At 45.1% G+C, this 18013-nt stretch overlaps 2 protein-coding genes and 1 long non-coding RNA gene across 16 annotated transcripts in view; 1 reads left to right on the plus strand and 2 right to left on the minus strand.

Moving 5' to 3' along the window:
• The window catches only part of ITPRIP (inositol 1,4,5-trisphosphate receptor interacting protein), a 34492-nt gene extending 34071 nt beyond the window's left edge, over positions 1-421 (minus strand). For all 12 annotated transcript variants that reach the window (XR_003905720.1, XR_003905721.1, XM_029932547.1 and 9 more), the window contains exon 1: positions 225-421. The gene's annotated coding sequence lies outside the window, so the exon portion shown is untranslated. The remainder of the gene's footprint in view (positions 1-224) is intronic.
• Positions 422-514: 93 nt separating this feature from the next.
• The window catches only part of CFAP58 (cilia and flagella associated protein 58), a 131116-nt gene continuing 113617 nt past the window's right edge, over positions 515-18013 (plus strand). Inside the window, exons 1-2 of one of the 3 annotated variants that reach the window (XM_029932535.1) lie at positions 515-590; positions 8582-8708. Coding sequence is in view for 1 of the 3 variants with exons in the window: in XM_029932534.1 (XP_029788394.1) it covers positions 16316-16324 (9 nt within the window). In the remaining 2 variants the exon portion in view is untranslated. Of the gene's footprint in view, positions 591-8572; positions 8709-16229; positions 16325-18013 lie in introns of those variants that run through there. The other 2 variants (XM_029932536.1, XM_029932534.1) reach the window with 2 other exon arrangements.
• On the minus strand, positions 8527-16122 carry LOC115285865. Its single transcript, XR_003905725.1, has 3 exons — positions 14982-16122; positions 10605-10807; positions 8527-8644 (listed from the first exon to the last, which is right to left on the minus strand). It is a non-coding gene; the product is annotated as an uncharacterized LOC115285865 (long non-coding RNA).

An 18013-nucleotide genomic window follows, 5' to 3' on the forward strand; every position in this document is an offset into this window, starting at 1 on the left:
GCCCGCGGCGCTGGCCGGCAGCCAGGCGCCCACGGGGTCCGCGGCCGGAGACCACGCGCCCGCCTCTGCCGGGTCTCCCTCGGGCACCCCAGCCTGACGCCGAGCAGCCGCCCGCACCGGGGCTCCAAGCCGCCACCTCGGGAGCAGTGCCGTCTACTCGCAGTCCCCTCTTCCCCACGCGCCCCTGTGCCCCCCACCACCCGAGGTGGACACGCGGGACTTACGCTGCTCTTAGTCCCACTCCCGTTGCGGCAGGGACGGCGGCAGCCCCGCTGCGCGCGTGGGTCCAGAGCCGGGAGGCCGAGGTTCTCCGGAGGCTTCCGTCGAACTTCCCGCCTGGCACTTAAAGGGACTGAGGACGCGACATCTCAGCCGGCTCCCGCCTCGAAGCCTCCGTCTGCGCGGCCCTAACGGCGGCCGAGTTACTCATTTCCTGGACGTCCCAGAAACTTTTTCCTCCTTATAAGAACAAAACACCCGCCTCTACTCACGGCTGCGGAAGCTTCTTAAGGAGGACCGCGAGGGTTGCGGGGGCCGGCCCCGGGCCCGCCCCCGAAGTCGGCCCGTTGACCCCCAGAAACTCCAGAGAGGTCAGTAGGACTGGAGGGTGACCGGCCGAGCTGGGCTCTGGCCACCGGAATAAACTGGGGCGGGTGGACAGGAAGTCGGGCAGGACCCCCTTAAAAGTAGGTCTGGGCCGCTGGAGTGGAAGGGGTTAAATCATTGCCAGTGGGCCGAGCGGTTTCCCGCGGCGCGTTTCACTGGCGGCGGAACTTCGGGGGCCACCTCTTTTGTCCTGGGGAGGGAAATATAAATTTCTTCTTTTTTTGCCGCTTGAGCGTCTTAAGAGAACTCACCAAATTGAACCATAGGCGAATGCATCGTAGCGTTTCTCCCTGAGTAACTGCACAAAGGAGAACCATGACCACACGGATCTATCCCTAGGGGGCGCTTTAGTGTCCTGAGGCTGTTTACTCTGGTGGAGTTGGTCCCGAAGGAACTGAGGCCAGGAGAGACAGCAGCAGCAGCACCCGGGTGGCGCCTAATGGGTTATGAAATCCATAACCTCTTATTTTTCCCTTTGTGACCTGCTCCAGTGTCACAGCCAGTAGAAGTGGCCGGCAGCGGCTTGAATAAATCCTGCATTAAGTGGCTTTGGGGGAGTCAAACACCATTGACGGCACCGTGGGGAAATTATGAGAACACACTGCCCAAATGATTATCACTACTGCTACTGCTGTTGAGTCTTAGATCACCTATTTCCTTTCCTCTTCGAGCCAGCCAAATAACTTTAACACTCGCCTGGAAGACATTAGGGAGAGTCTGAAAGAGAAACAGGCAGTGAGACAAAGTTCTAAAAATAGATCCCCTGGCCCTTGGCCCAGGTTACTCTTGTTTTCAAACTTCTGCTCTTGCTCATAGCTCTTTCCTTACGTCAGGGACAATTATGGCAGAGTTTTGGGGGCTGGTGGGGAGGAATGGGGAATGGGCTCATAGGGGCCAAGGGCAGGCTGCACTAAGAAGGGCCAAACTGGCCCTTTATTTTGAGTTAAAAGTAAGGAAACCCCAGCAGATTCAGGAAAACTCTTTACCTCCCCCTCAATTGCCTGCCACACCAGGAAGAGAGCTATTAACAGAGATGCATCTTTACCTGAAAAGCTTCTCTAGGTAATAAGGCAAGCTTTATTTTTCAAACTTCTCCTTCTCACTTCCCTGCTAAGGGTCTTTCTCCCCTTTGTATCCTCAGACCCCTACCCATCTCCTCTGCCTCCATGTGCTCCTGTTGCCTCACTGCCTTTGGAATTTCCGTGTCTGTGTGGATTCCCTTTATGTAGGAACCTAAATCTGATTTTCTCCTGTTAAAAAATATCTGTCACCTAGTAGAAGGAACTTAAAAGGTAGAGGAAATTCTTCCTCCTTGACAGAGTGATCTGGGGAAACTTATGTGAAAGAGCTGTGTATTTCCAAAATGTTGGCGAGTTGGATGGATAGGGTACTCATTCTCTCCAAAGCAGGCAGAAGAAATTTTTGGGGGGTGGGAGTAGGAACACTGGCCTGAGCACCCCTATACTGCCTTATGGTTCTTGGGGTAAGAGTTCAGGGTTATGGATGCTGGAATGTGAAGGTTAGTACTGAAATACCCTTTGGGATTGCCATCCAGCCTGCAAAGTTCGCTGTGTATATTTCTTTATAGAAGAAACATTTATTAGGTTTGTCTTTGTTTTAAACCTGATCATTTCACTCTCTGGGACCTACTGGTCACCTGGTTCCCCTCTGCTCTCAGCACAGACTCCACTATTCTAAGCTGGCACAGAGGCGGTTCCTTATTAGCCTCAGCTTATCTCACGAACCTCACCTCTAACTCCATGTGCCACCCCAAGTTCCTTGCAGTTCTTGGAACTTGCGCTTCTCAGAATGTGATATAGGGTTTGTCCCTGCCCCCACACTTAGATAGTCACTTAGGTAGTCACATGGGCTCCATCTTCTCCAGGCAACCTTCCCCCACCTTGTTCTCCAACCTGCCACCCCCAGTGCACACCCACTCTTTTGGGGAGGTGGGGGGCCTGGCTAAGGTGTGCTCAGTCTTCAGAATAAGCAATTTCTCTTCCAGGAAGTCTTCCTTGAACCACCATGCCTTCCATTAGATCCGCCATCTGTTCCATGGAGTGTTGGTAGCACTTTGTGCTCACTCTACAAAGTTTTTAAAAGACAGAAAAGTACAAAGATTCAACTTCTGGGAATACAAGGGACCAAGAAGCCCAGGACCCTCTGCTTCAAACAGAATTGCTAAAAAAAAAAAAAAAAAAAAGATAGCAATGTTTGAAAGGAAGAAAGGGAGAGCTCTGGGCAAGAGAGGAGGAGAGAGACCTCAGAAGCACCCATCTATGACGTGAAGATAAGCCCAAATGGCTAACTGGAGGGGAGTACTCACTCAGGCCTTGGGTTCTAGAAGGGCAGAGATCTGGACTAGAGACCCTGCCCAGAGGTGGAACTGTGCAGAAGATCTTAGGGACTAGAGAATGGAGAAAAAAAATTCCCACTTGTTCAGGATCACAGCAAGGAAGTTTGTAGTTTGTCTGGGGCTCTGGGTGAGCTATGCTGTCTGCTGTAGAAATGGAAACCACTGGCCCAGCTATGGCATGCATAGGTATGAGGCCCCAGTTTACACAGTCCCTGTGGTGAGGGCATCTTGAAGCCAATACAAAACATAAAAGTGGGTTCCAAAGTGGTGAATCTCCTTAGTCCCTGTCAGGAGTGAATGCAAAACCCAGTTGCTTTCGATCTCTTAAGGAATAAACAGTTCCCCATGGAAAATGAGCTTATAAGAAATTACAAACTAGGAAATGAACCACATGAGGGATGAGATTGGTAGGTGTAACAGACAAGAGAATTAGCCCCTTAAGGACTTGAGACAGGGGCATTTGGGTGAATCAGTGAGTTGAGCGTCTGACTCTTGGGCTTCAGCTCAGATCATCATCTCAGGGTTTGTGGGTTCAAACTCTACATGGGGCTCTGCACTGCCAGCACAGCACAGAGCCTGCTTGGTAGTCTCTTTCTCTCTCTCTCTCTCTCTCCCACTTGCACTGTGTCTGTCTCTCTCAAATATAAAAAACTTAAAAAAAAGTACAAATACAATATATAGAAAAAAAAGCTTAATCATTTACATTAAAAAAGCCCCATGATTGGCATTCTTTTCTTATTAGCAGTAATAATGTATCAGTCAAAAATCCAATAACAATACCTCATTAAAAAGGGGAAAATAAAGAAAAGGGACATAATAATTGATATGGAAATGTTGGGGTTCAGAGTGAACAGTCAGGAAAGAATTCTTAAGGGGTGCCTGCGTGGCTCAGTCAGTTGAGTGTCTGATTCTTGATTTTGGCTCAGATAGTGATCCCAGGGTTGTGGGATAGAGCCCTGAGTTGGGCTCCACTCTGAACCTGGAGCCTGCTTTGAATTCTCTCACTCTCCCTCTGCCCCTCTCCCCTGCTTGTGCTCTCACTCTCTCTAAAATAAAAAAAAAATAAAAAAAAAGAATTCTTGAGCTATTTTCAGTGCAAATAGGTGGTTTTATTTTAATTATTTTTTAAAGTTTATTTATTTTGAGAGGGAGAGAGAGTGCATGATCAGGGGAGAGGCAGAGGGAGAGGGGGAGAGAGAAAATCCTAAGCAAGCTCTGCACTGTCAGCACAGAGCCCAACGTGTGGCTCGAACTCACGAATCAGTGTGATCATGACTTAAGTCAAAATTGAGTGAATGCTTAACTGACTATGCCACTGAGGCATCCTGCAAATTAGTGGTTTTATTAAAGCATGAGGACAGGACCTGTGGACAGAAAAGGCTGCACTGGGATTATGAGGAGGAATTGACTGTATACCCTCAGGTTGGGAGGGGGGTAGGGATAGCATAAGCCTCTAAGGAATTTTGGAAGCAGGGTTTCCAGAACCTAGAGGGGGCTAGCTGTTGTTAGGAAAAGGTCATTTATTACTTCTACTAAGACCTTAGTCATGGGACGCTTCAGATGTATATCAGTGGGCCCTATGCTTGGAGGATAATTGCTAACATATATTTGGGGGGTAGAGATTAAGGAAGTTACTAAAGGAATTCTTACATGTTAAAGGAGACGTATAGGATCCTGGAGGTCTGGATAGTGTTAAACTAAGATTGCCTTTTGCAAAGTATTAACATCGGGGCAGTGGGGGTCCTAGGGCAAAGTCATTCCACCTATCTCAAGGATTTGTCAGTGGGCTGTTCGTAGTAAGGAAATTCAATTTAACTCTTTTCTTTTTGCCCTTGTTCCCCACGTAATTAACCTGATTTATGAATTGTGTTTCAGAAATTCTAATTACAAAATTAATACAGAATTCCACCAGTACATCAGAATACAATTAAACACTTCTGTAGCATGATAAAAATAAAGGGTGAAGTTTGGCCCCCAAACCAATGTCAGGCTTTATGGGGAAATACTAGAAACCTTCATGTTTAAGTTAGTGCAAGATAAGGATGTCTTCTTTCATCTCTCTATTTTTTTTTAACTTGTCAATTTGGAGGGTGGTTGGTTGCAAGTATTAGAATCCTGACTATAATTTTGTATGTGTTTGAGACTACTAGAAGTTTAAACAAATAGGGGGTTTATTTTTTTCAAACAAGAACTCCATTATATAGGTGGGTGCTTTGATTGAATGCTTTGATATTTTATGGTCTGGTCAAAAGTAAGGTATATATTGCAAAACCATCCTCCAAAGCTACTTTCCCCAATTTAGACTCTCAGTGATAAAATATGAGAATCATGGTCTCCCCACATCCTTTCCAGCACTGGTGCTTTCCTAACTTCAATTAATGTGCTTCTTTTGTGGGTGAAAAAGGTATTTCAATGTGTTGATGTGCATTTCTGTAATTATGAGTGAGGCTGAACGGAACAGGATTTTTTTTGTCCATTTTTATTTCTTCATTTGTAAATAGTTATAACTTTACTCATTTTTCTGCTAGCTTGTTTTGTGTGTGTGTGTGTGTGTGTGTGTGTGTGTATGTGTGTGTGTGTGTAAAGGCAAATGGGATTGTTTTCATAATCTCAGGTGCTACCCGTGCTTTCAAATTCCCCAGTGAAAGGTGACTTGTGACCAACACCAGACCAGCTGCTGGGCGGACTCATACTGTACTTCACAGTCAAGAGCATTGAAAAAAAACCCCAGACAAATATGGGGACAGATTTCCTGTTCACCCCCAGCTGTGATGATCCCAGTCTGTGGAATAAAATACAAGACAGTGGGAGAGACAGGAAGGGAATGCTAGTCATGAATGGAATGACGGATGGAAAAAAAAGTCTTTTTTTTTTTTATTAGGTCGATCTCTTGCCATCATGAATTCACCTTTGCATGCAGGTTCAAGAGATACTAGCAAGTTGGTTTAAAGAGCATTTCACTGGAACAGGCTGCTTTGCTGCAATAAGACCTCAGGTGTGTCCGTTGAGCAAGGCGGATGATTGACATCTAGCTATTTCTTTCCCCGAGAAAAGAGGAAATTTCCTTGTGCTAGGAGTTCTCCCCCTTTCTTCTAAGAGTGTTGGGACCAGCAGGTTAGAGATTATCTACCAACAAAAGTGAAGCCCAGAGAAACTAGGTCGTATACTCAAGGTCACAATGTTGTTTAGTGACAGCCCAATAATAGGTAAAACTTATACTATGTGGTTATACTATTGCTTTAAGCACTTTACATATGACAACTCATTTAATTCTCATCATAACTACACATAGAAGGTATCATTAGCAACTCCCTTTAACAGATGAAGAAGTTGAAGCCCAGAGAGGTGAAGCAACTTGCTTGAGGTCACACAGCTAAGTGGCAGAGCCAGGATTTGAACCAGGCACTTTGGCTCAGAATCTTGACCTTCACTACTACCCTCTATCATTCTGTTCAGAGCAAATCCCCTTCAAACGTACAATTGATGGGGTTTTGGGGTGATGGTGGAGTTTGGAGCCGACGTCCAAGAAAGAATTCTTAGAGACATCTTTGGTGCAAAAAAGGTGACCCAGGGGCAGAAAGAGCTGCCCTGGGGTTGTGAAGAGTGATGAGTGGTTGTGTACCTTCTGGTTGGGAGGGGATTAGGGACAGCATCATTCTCTAAGGAATCTTGGAAGCAAGGATTCCAGGACCTTGAGGGGCTAGCTGTTGTTCGGGAAACCTCATTTATTATTGCTTAGTAAAATCTCAGTCATGAGACCCTGCAGATGTATATCAGGGGGCCATATGCTTCGAGTATGGTCGCCAGCATATACCTTGAGTAAGTTGAGATAAAGGAAGTTTCCAAAGGAATTTTTATATGTCAAAGTAGACTTAGAGGATCCTGGGGAGTCAGGATAATGTTAAGCCAAGATTCCCTTTTGCCCCCAGTAATGGGTCATCATGGAGGCAGCTGAGCTCCTAGAGGAAGGTCACTCTGCCTGTTTCAAGGACTTGTCAATGGGCTATAGGCAGTAAGGGAATTTACTTTTTCATTTGCCTTGTTTTCCCACATCACCATGGCAAGCACTTAACCCCCCGTACATCTTGATGAGGGTGATGTAAGGGCTTCAGGAAACAGAGTCTATATGTTTCTGGAGACTAGGCTATGGATAAGATTGCCTTTTTCTTGCAGTTATCTCGAAGTTTTCTAAGTTTACTAAGTAAACTGAGGGTCACTCCTGTCCTGTATGACTGTGATCCTTGTCAGTCAACCATCTGCTTTCTTTCCTTTTCCTTGTTCTCAGGCAGCCAGGAGAGTGGGAGGAATATCACACATGTCCCAACTGTGGGGGTGGGAGTGGGGAAAGGCTGTTAGCCTGTACTTTGCCCTCAGCTTCCTTATGCTCCCTCATCACAACCACACTGAGTTTCTCCACGAATGAGGTTACAATACTGTTTAAAATGTTTTACAGACTTTTTTGAAAATACATTTTATCTTAAAACCCAGTATATTCACACTTAAAAGTGTGTTATAATTGAAAGGCAAACTCCTTAAAAACAACATGCTTACTACATGTGACAAACTCTGGTATATTCCTTCTTGCTCTATCCATCTCTTAACCGTTTTTTGGAGATGAAAATGCAGGCCACAAATTACTAATGAGTCATGATCCACAGTAAGAAAAGAAATGCTTCTTTCTTTTTTAAAAAAGATTTTTGTCCTTAAGTATCTCTACACCCAATGTGGGGCTTGAACTCACAACCCTGAGACCAAGAGTTGTATGCTCCACAGACTGAGCCAGTCAGGTGCCCCACATCATGAAAGCTGATGGTGGTTTATACATGTTAAATTTCCAACCATTCACAGCACTTGGCGTGGGGCAAACTGTCAGATAATTTCTATCAGACTTATTACTGGTCAGTAGGTATTCATTGAGCTCCTTGTAGTTAATGTCTAAAGATGGTGCACTGGGAGTTTAAAACAAATCTCCAGGCTGTATAACTTTAGGAAAAGCTGCCTTCATTCATTCATTTATCCATTCATTCATTCAATAAATATTTGAGCACGTACTTTATGCCAGGCGTTGTGCTAAATCAGGCCTTGGCAATAATGGCTGGCAAACCAACTCCAGAGCACCACCTGTTTCTGTAAATAAAGTCAATGGATCAAAACCGTGCCCATTCAGTTCTGTATCAGCTGTGGCTGCTTCTCTGCACTGTAAAAGCTCAGTTGAATACACAGACCATGTGGCCTATGAAGACCACAATATTTCTTAATCTGGTCCTTTACAGAGAAAGTGCACAGACTCTGGTGCTAGATTCTCAAATACACTGTCATTTTATTCTGGTCTCCGCAGCCCTGGAGGTTTGAATTGTCCTGCTTGACTGCAGCTGGGTTTCAGTCGCCTTGCGGGTGGGGGGAGGGGGGAGGGGGGAGGGGGGAGGGGCTCGAGCCTTTTTGCCTCCCTCCCATGGTAGCCTCTGAGAACACCTGTTCACAGTAGATGCTCTGTAGTCATCTTCCACTGCTGAAATAATTCAGTAGATCTGGCAGCAGATATTGGAAAGAAAGAAACATGCCCATGGGGTAGAAAGGAGAGTTTATTCCTCTAACATAACAAATAGTTTCATTTTGTAGATGCCTATCTGCTGCTAGAAGCTAGTCGTCAACTTTCATTGAGTACCTACTGTGCATCTGGCCCTGTGGAGAAGAAAAAAGATTTGGTTAAACCTTGGCCAACAACAGGGAGAGAAAGGAAATAAAGGTATTTTATTGTAATTCTTAATACTTCTGTTTGGGGACCTGGTGGATACCTGAAGATGATTTTAGTTAACAACCTTAGAATTGCAAATGTTTGTATTCCAATAGCTTTTAACTTCACTTAGTCACTAGTTACTCCCAGGAGTAATTGCTCTGTGCCCAAGTGGATAAGCTAATCCTATTTTTCCTTTCTTACTTCCTTCTTCAAACTTTCTATTTTGACGGTCTCTTATGGGTCACCACCATAGATATATATATTTAAAGAAAAGACTAGTCCTTCTAGTCTGGTGGGAAAGACAGAAATAAACACAAGCGTATAATGTATTGACAGAAAACACACAGGTTTTCTAGCAACACAGAGGAGGAGTACCTAACTAGGGAAGACTTCCTGGAGTAAGTGATTAACTGGGGCACTAACTGGGGGCACCTGGGTAGCTCACAGTTGAGCATCCAACTTTGGCTCAGGTCATGATCTCATGGTTGGTGGGTTCAAGCTCCATGTGAGGCTTTGTGCTGTCAGCACAGAGCCAGCTTCAGATTCTCTGTCTCCCTCTCTCTCTGCCCTTCCTGGCTTGTGCTCTCTCTCTTTCTCTCAAAAATAAATATTAAAGGGATGCCTGGATGGCTCAGTTGGTTAAGTGTCCAACTTTGGCTCAGGTCATGATCTTGTGGCTCATGGGTTCTGCGTTCGAGCCCCATGTCAGGCTCTGTTTCATGGATTCTGTGCCTCCCTTTCTCTCTGCCCCTCCCCCGCTCATACCCTGTCTCTTTCTCAAAAATAAATAAAACATAAAAATAAATAATAAAAAAGTTAAAAAATTAAATAAAAAAAGAACAGGCTAACTGGACAAAGAAGGAGACAGGATATTCTTGATCAGCATACGTAAAGTCTAGAGATGTTTGAAAATATGGTGTTTTCAGGGAAGAGCAGAAATAAGACAGGGATTTGTGCTTTGATGTTTTAAAAGAATTATTTATTTACTTATTCACTCATTTATTCATTCAATTTATTTATTCATTTGTAGTGGGAACAGGGTGGTGGAGCTACTCAGTCTTTTTAACTAATCTGGTTAGCTGGCTACTTTGTGTTAAGTCCTCCCTGGTTCTAGGAAGGACATCAAACTGCAGTCTTGACCTGGCCTCTCTGGCAAGAACACCAACTGAATGAAGAAACTAGTCACACCCAAAAGTAATCTGACTGGGAGAAGCACAGTTGCTATTAAGCCAATAAAATGCAAGGCAGGTTGGATGACTGCGTGATTGTGACACTGTCATCCCCTTCTGTTAAAATTATCGCCTGCAATGGCAGATCGCCCACTGCTTTCACTTCATGGCCAATCTCTCAGTCTTCCTGATAAGTCTGCCCAAGCTTTGTAGCCTCCTCTAGTATCAAGAGCAGAGTTTGTATGGAGATCCTTCGGGAACGAATGTCAAATGCTCAACAAATGTTCTAAGTTCGGTCTGCAGCAGGCTGGAAAAGGAGCAGATTAAAGGGATAAAATATGGCCCGCACAGTTTTGGAGCGCACCAGCCAGCTGGGACTCTGTTCTGTCATCTAAGGTGAGCAGGGGGCCGGCTGAAAATGCCAACAATTTTCTGTTACACGTGGGCTTTTAATCTTCCCAACAGCCTAGAGGAGAAATGTTAGATATGATGACAGGGGCAGTTTTTACCGTGTTGTTTGGGGCCCCAAATGCAGTTTGGATACTAAATTCAAACAACGTCATAAGAATGCCTGCATAAACCGGATTTGTGTTGATCAGGGCTATTGGGTTTTGGTGGGTATAAGCCATGGAGACTCACTCTGTCTAGTTAAACAAACGAGGTGAATTTGCTAGGAGGTGGTAGCTAGCAGAACTCAAGAGTATAGGTGTCCCCAGGTGTCCCCAGGGACAGTTACCAGGCTCTGAAGTGGCATCAGCAACCGAGGAGGCTCCATCCCCCAGCTCTCCCTTCTCTTGGCCCTGTGGGTTCTCCCGCATGATCATATATTTTATTTTTCCCGCTGTTCAGCGTAGCTTTCTTTGCCTCTTCCGGGCTTCACATACTCAGTTGCAGGCCCCAGCAATGAGTGGCTTGCAACTCTTGACCCCATTTATAAATCTGCAGGAAAAATAATGGGATTGACCTCAGGTGGGGCAGGTCTCTACCCGACCCTTCAGCTATGGCCCTAGGGAGTCAGATAGGGCCAGCTACAACATTTTGGCTGCTGGAAAGAACATACTTCCTGGTGGGAGTTACTAGTCTCAGAGAAGGGAATTGTGGGCTGTGTGGACTCCCCCCAAGTTGCTCCCAGGACCTCTGGACACACAAAGAGACACCAGGGATGCACGTACACAGAGGAAAGATGGCGAAAAGAAGGCCATCTTTCCTGTGTGGACTCTCCCCGAGTTGCTCCCAGGACCTCTCTGATCCCTTGCCGGAGCAGGTTTCCTTTAGGACACAGTCACTTTGCGTTGCAGGCTGGGACTTTCCATGCAGAGCCACATCTCAGTGTTTCTTTCTGCTTTTCTGGAGTTTTGCTGTGTGTCCTCACTGGGTGCTACTAAAGAAGTGAGCACTATGTACAGAAAGCTGTTCTTATTATGAATCATAACACACAGCTTAGAAATCCTAGCAGGGTGCCATAGGAGGCACTTATATCCAGGTTTTAACAAAGAGCTTTGTGGAGATATTACAGTTCGTGATCATATATTCAAGTTATCTGGCAGAGTGAATGGGTGTGTTCTTAGCTGTCCCGGGTCTTTGGGTTTGCAGCCATGTCTCTGTTACTCTTCCAAACCTCCACTATTCACCCCTACCCTCTTATCAACATTAGTGTCCACTGGCCCCTGAGAGGGACCTCACCCTCCCTATAGCAGGACTTTTACATTCCTGCCTTGGTATGTGCCCATTGCTACTTCTCATACTTGGGATTCCTTCTATCTTCTTCCAGTCTCTCTAATCCATCTGTATCATTTATGGTCAAGGTCAAGGGCCATGTCTACCATGTACCTTTTCCTAATATGCTATCTTTCACTGTTCTTCCTTATTTAGAGTTCATTCAGTAGACACTTACTAGTTGTAAAGTGAGACGAGTGATAGCCATGTATATTAGTTTTTTGGTCGCTATCATTAAGTACCACTGACTAGGGTGGCTTAAATTACAGAAATTTATTTGCTACATTCTGGAGACCAAGATCAAGATGTCGTGGGTTTGGTTTCTCCTGTGGCCTCTCTGCTTGACTTGCAGATGGCCTTCTTTTCGCCATCTTTCCTCTGTGTACGTGCATCCCTGGTGTCTCTTTGTGTGTCCAAATGTCCTCTTCTTGTAAGGACACAATTCAGACTGTATTAGGCCCACCCTAATGGACTTATTTTAACTCAGTCACCTCTTTGAAGGCTTCATCTCCAGATACAGTGACATTTTGAAGTAGTGAGGATTAGGGCTTCAACATATGAGTTTTAGGGGGGCACAGTTCAGCCTACAATACCAATGGAGACAGGGCTGAGCAAGATACACATGATCCTTGTCTTACTGTCTGATAGCCTGGTAGAGAAGACAGATCTTAAGCAACCATTTTCATTAATGTTCCAGTTAATCACAGGATTAATTACCATTGTGAGAGGGTCCAAGAAGTCAAATACATGGTACTTGTAAAGATAATCTGGTGTTGAGGGATGGTCAGGAAAGATCTCCCCAAGGAAGTGAAATCTGCAGTGGGGGTAGATGGGAGCTAGCTAGGTGAAGAGGACGGTTGAGTAATCCAGACAGAAAGATCAGCCTCTGTGAACTCCAAGCAGTGGGAAAGAATGTGACATACAAGGAACTGCAAGAAGCCATGGGGCAAGAAGTGGGCGGTGGGAGAAGTCACCAGAAGGTCAAAGGGGCCAGATGACACTGGATATTACATTCCAGCATCCTCATTTGAGTGCTTACCACCTCCCGCCTTGGAGTGTTTTACAAATTTTGTGTGTGTGGGGGGAGGGGTGCCATGCATGTTTTGTTTCTCCTTATGCTCCCTTAGCAGGAGATCCTCTCTTCAACTCCTTTTATATTTTCCAGAGTATGCAGCACAAGCCTGGGCACATAGTAGATGCTTAGTAAATAAATTAAGTGGATGCAATGAGAAATGAAATTGATAGAAGCACTCCTACTTGTCTAAATTAGGGTCTGACCCAGTCTTGGTAGATGAACTTCTCCTGGAGGCTTGAAAAGCTGAGAACTTTTGGTAGTATGATGCCACCTAGTGCTCCTTTCTATTACAACAAGGGGAACAGGGTCTTCAGGAATCTGGAAAATTGGAAATGCAGGCACTTTCTTCCATCAGCGTACGTTAATTTGTCCAACCACTCATCCTCTGGTCCATTAATCCATCCAAATTGATGTCCACCTTTATCTCTTTCCGTGAGTTGAATGTGTCATGTTCTTGTTCACCTCCTGTGGTTCCCTGATTTCCTATGTTCTCATATTTTTGTCCTCATAATGTAAGTAATGCTTTCAGGTATCAGTGTCTAGACTGACCCAGCACCCATAGTACTTACTGTTGACATGGCATGTTCTAAATTATACCATTATATTGTGTTAGAATTCGTTGTAGACTGTCTTTTCTCTCTTTGGCCCAAAGCTAGATTGTGAATTCAAAGGGCAGTGACTGCCATAGTTAGCTCTGTGGTTCCTGTGGCCAACCTTTTACCTACAGTGTAGCAGGTGCTTAAAAAGTGTTTTCTGGATTGAATTTCTATCACCTTGGCAGGCCATCTGCCTGTACAATAATCCTTCAGAAGATTCTTGGGAAGTGGGAAGACATCTTGCACTATAACTGCCACCAGTACAAGATATGGGTGGTCAGGGCCCTCTAGGTATTTCTCTGTTATGTTCCTTCAGGAATGTTATGGAGTCTCTCTGGATCATGATGGTACCACAACCTGTTAGTCCCAGTCTCCTGTAAACACACAAAGTAGCATAATCCCTTTGCCTACTCTGTGTTCTCATTCCCATTAGCTTGGCTTGCAGTTTGGTTCAGCCTGGTCCTCCAGCTTCATCTACTACCTCTCCCATCACCTCCGTGTGCCTTATGCCTCTACCATAGTATGTCCTTCTTGTCTACCAGATATATAGTCTCTGTTGATGAATGAGATACAGTTGTACAAATGTGAATATTTCCCATGTTAAATCGTAAATTCATTAATGTTCTGGTTAAGATTTCTCATGAGGAACTTGAAAACATCCTGAAAATTGTATGAATGGAGGTTCATGACTAGCCAGTGAAGTTTTGACAGAAGTAGGAGTGGGGGACTTGCCCTCAATCATGTCTGGCAACCAAACCATCATAATGAAACCTGTGGTACTGGCACAGGAGCAAACCACAGAGCTCAGTGCAGAACCATGTATATTTGGGGACCAAGGTGTTGAAAAAAAAGCAGATCCTTACCTCACACCATATGCAAAAGTAGGATGGACTCAAGAACTGAGTGCTAAAAAGTAAAACTATGAAACTCATGGAAGAAAATGATAGAGAATACCTTTATGACCTTGGGGCTGAGAAGGACCTCTTAAATCATACTGAAAAGGCATGTAAAAAGTAAAACACACACATATGATGAGGGGCTACAAAATGAAGGATTATTGTTTTACAAAGGATATTACAAGTAACATTTTCAGTCTTTGAAAGCAGATTAATTTCCAGACTTTACAAAGACCTCTTGTAAATCAAATGAAAAAGAGCAACTGAAATATAGGCAAAGGCTTATAAATAGTTCATAGAATGGGATGTCCAGCGGCTTATAAATGTATGAAGAAATGTTCAATTTCACTAGGAGTCAGAGAAACGCAGAGTAAAACAAAAATATATTGATACTACTTCCATGATAATGGACAGAATTTAGAAAATTGGCTAATTAGATGAGTCAGTATTTGTAAGGCACTTAGAATAGTATTTGATACTTGGTAAATACTATGTGAATGTTTATGAATAAACCAACTACAATGTGCTGGTACTTAGAATAGTATTTGACACTTGGTAAACACTATGTGAGTGTTTATGAATAAACCAACTACAATGTGCTGGTAAGGATGGGAGTAGGGGACAGAAACCCTTACCCTGTGCACTGGACCATAGTGCAGAGCAACAATTCTGGTATGTCATCTAGCAGTACTTGAAGTTAAGTACCCACGGCTTCTATTAGGCTACTGGGGATCTTTGTGCCATTGGAAAGTAGTGTCCACCACTGGGCAAATGAATTTCAAAGAGGCATAGCCTCTGGATAGTTACAGCCTCCCAGGTTCATGACTTACCTAGGGAACAGAGCTTTTGGGGGAAGAAAAGGGCACATCTTCTTTCAGCAGGGCACATAACACAGGAAAGCTGTTTTCCAGTTCCCACTGGCCCATGGCTGGATGTCTTTGTACAGGACAAGTTGCATAAGCAAATGTGATGGCCCTGTGCATCCACTATAACTTTACCAATCTCATTCTTAGGCATATGTTGCTGAGGAATTACACATAGGTCCACAAGAGACCATGGACAAGGATGATCATTGCTGCATTGTTTGTAGTATTGGAGAGGTGGAGGTAGCCTTGGAATCCATTTGGGGAATGGAAGTCACATGTGTGGATGTCCAATATGGAATACTATGCATCAATCAGAAGCGATGAACTAGGATTACAATACCAACTCGAAAGAATAGATCCATAAAAAGATATTGAGTGAAAAAGGAAGAAAATAAGATGATCCTAAAGTCCAAAATCATTATTAAATATTTAAAAAATACACTAATAAAAATGTATACAGTTCTCAAAAATACGTATTCAAGGACAGTAGCATGAATGTCCATGGGGCTGAGGAGGGGTGACAGTAAGGATGAGGTTAAAGGAAAAAAAACCAAGAGGGCTTTTGTATGTTTCATGAACGAAGTTGTTTACCCTCTGTATGTGATGATCAAAGAGGGTGGGAGCAGGAGGGGGAGAGGGAGAAGAAATGATCTTGAGAGAAGAGGCCTAGATGAAAGGGAGCTCTCCACGATGTGGCTCCATATACGTTTTCCCAGGGCGCTTCGAGCGCTGTGCCCTATTCTTACCACTGGTGACTAAACCCTTTGAAAGCATATTACTTTCCCCTCCGTCTCTGGCACACAGTAGTTGCTTCATTAGGGTTGAGTTGACTCAAACGGAGATTATTTCTTGTCCCTGCGACTGAGTCTCTTTGTCACGGAGAGCAGAGGGTGGCTTCTGATCCTTCCAGAAGCCTTTGATTCACCTTTCCAGCTAAGCATTAGTCCTTGGCTGGCCTTAGCAGCCTGGCCTCCCAGTTCTGCGCCTTCTTGCTCAAGGGAGTTTCCAACTTCCTAGTGTACCTTGGGACTCCGCCCAGCCCCTCATTGGACCCGCCCCTCAATCATTGACGCCTGGCTCAGCTTTCGAAAGTCCTCCAGCTTCCTCAGAGGGCGTGGCGGTTGCCTGGCAACGGGAGGACGCGCTGCGCGCCGGGTTTTGGCCCAGTGCAGGGGGGATACCAATAACGTGGCGCTGTTTTAGACGCCGGGGGTAGTGCACAGCCTCTTCTTCAGACTCCGGCCCAGTTTCCGCGATCACCACAGCAGCCTCTGAGGCCACCCCCAGAGAGCGTCAGGATGGCCGAGGTCAGGAGTCAGTGCCCCTCTCCTTGTCGTCTCCCGCTCGATCCCTCCCCATCGTCCCTCTGCTGTTGAGTTCTCTCCTGTCACATCCGCTGATTCCGACATTGGCCCATCAACATCCTATCCCCCGCACCCTCAGCCTCACCCCACCCCTCTGTCTTTACCTCCTGTCCCCCCTTAAACTAGGTGGACACGCCCCAGCGTGTGTCTTAAAATTGGCCCTGTGTTCAACATGGTATGAAATTTATGATTTCCCAGATTCACGCATGACAGGCACCCACCTCTAGATTTTGAGCCATAAGCTGATACCCCAGGAGAGATACATAGAAATATTGATGTCTCATTCATTGGTGGGACCTGGAGGAAGGCTTCATAGATACCCACTGTCACCCCTATTCACTGACCCTTGTCCACCTGTCACACCATGATTCCCTATCATCTGATCACGTGACACATCTTCATTAAGCTCTTCACCCCTCACCAATGTCCCGAGTTGTCATTGACAACTGTGTTAAAATCTTGTAGCCCACTTTGTACTATACCCCATCTTCAGCCTCACTGGTGACAGCTCTTTATTGATCCTTTGTCCATTAGCACCCTCATTTGTAATTCGGACAACCTCATGTCTCTGTCATCACTTGTCAGTCACAGTCCCAATTCACCATGGCCATACCCCATTCCTCCATCGCCCCATCAGAGTCCTCCCTCATCTCACCCGTCACAGGTTCAGTCCCAGCCAGGGTCAGCAATATAGTTTGTGGGGCTCAATGAAGATGCACAGCCCCTTGTTAACAAATTATTAAGAATTTCAAAATGAGACAGCAGAGCATTGAACCAAGGGTGGGGCTTATCTGAGTAAGGAGCCTTGTGCCTCTCACAGGTTGTATGTCCAGGGAACCAAACTGGCCCCCGCTTCTCTCATCCCCATCGTGCCCCCAACCTTATCCCAGTTTCTTCTTTTATCTCCTCACATTCCTCACCATCCCGTCTCCTCCATATCTATTCTCCTCTTCCTGTGGGCAAAACTCCCTCCTTCCCTTATCATACAATCCCTTTCTCACTCTCCTCTTCCTCACTCTCAGGTCCCTCTCACAGCCATATTGTAGTGGCCACAATACTCACCCTGTGATCCACTCTCATTCATGTCGCTTTTCTTCCCATCTCTTTCTCCCATTCCTTCTAGCTCTCCTTTAGTTTGTCCTTTATTTGCTTTTGACTGTGCCTTCCTTTTCTCCCTCACCAGTCATCTTAGTTCATTTCATTCTTCATTTTCCACACATAAGCCTAGATACCAACACCATAAACAATTTATTTCCCAGTCTCCCTTCCCCCGCTTTATCTCCTCTCGTTTCTTCCCTTCCTTTGTTTTTCTTCTCACTTGATCTCAGCCAGGTTTTCCTCACCTCTACTTCCACAAGTCTCCATTTCCACTCTGGCCTCATTTATCATTGCAGCTCTCTTGTCCTTTTTCCTTGTTGTTCTCCCCACCAAATGATATTCCCAACACCCAGAACAGTGCCTGGCAGATGGTAAGCACTCAATAGATAGGCGATGAATGGAGAAACATCATAGTTCCTTTCTGACCCCGTTCGTGTTGAAATGGTGCTTCCAAAGATACTGTTATGTGCTCTAACAATGTAGACACCAACTGGTTATGGGTCACAGCTCAGAGTTGATTTTTGCTGTGCTTTT

The sequence above is a fragment of the Suricata suricatta genome, chromosome 2, assembly GCF_006229205.1.
Source record: "Suricata suricatta isolate VVHF042 chromosome 2, meerkat_22Aug2017_6uvM2_HiC, whole genome shotgun sequence".
In the NCBI taxonomy this organism is placed as follows: Eukaryota; Metazoa; Chordata; class Mammalia; order Carnivora; family Herpestidae; genus Suricata; species Suricata suricatta.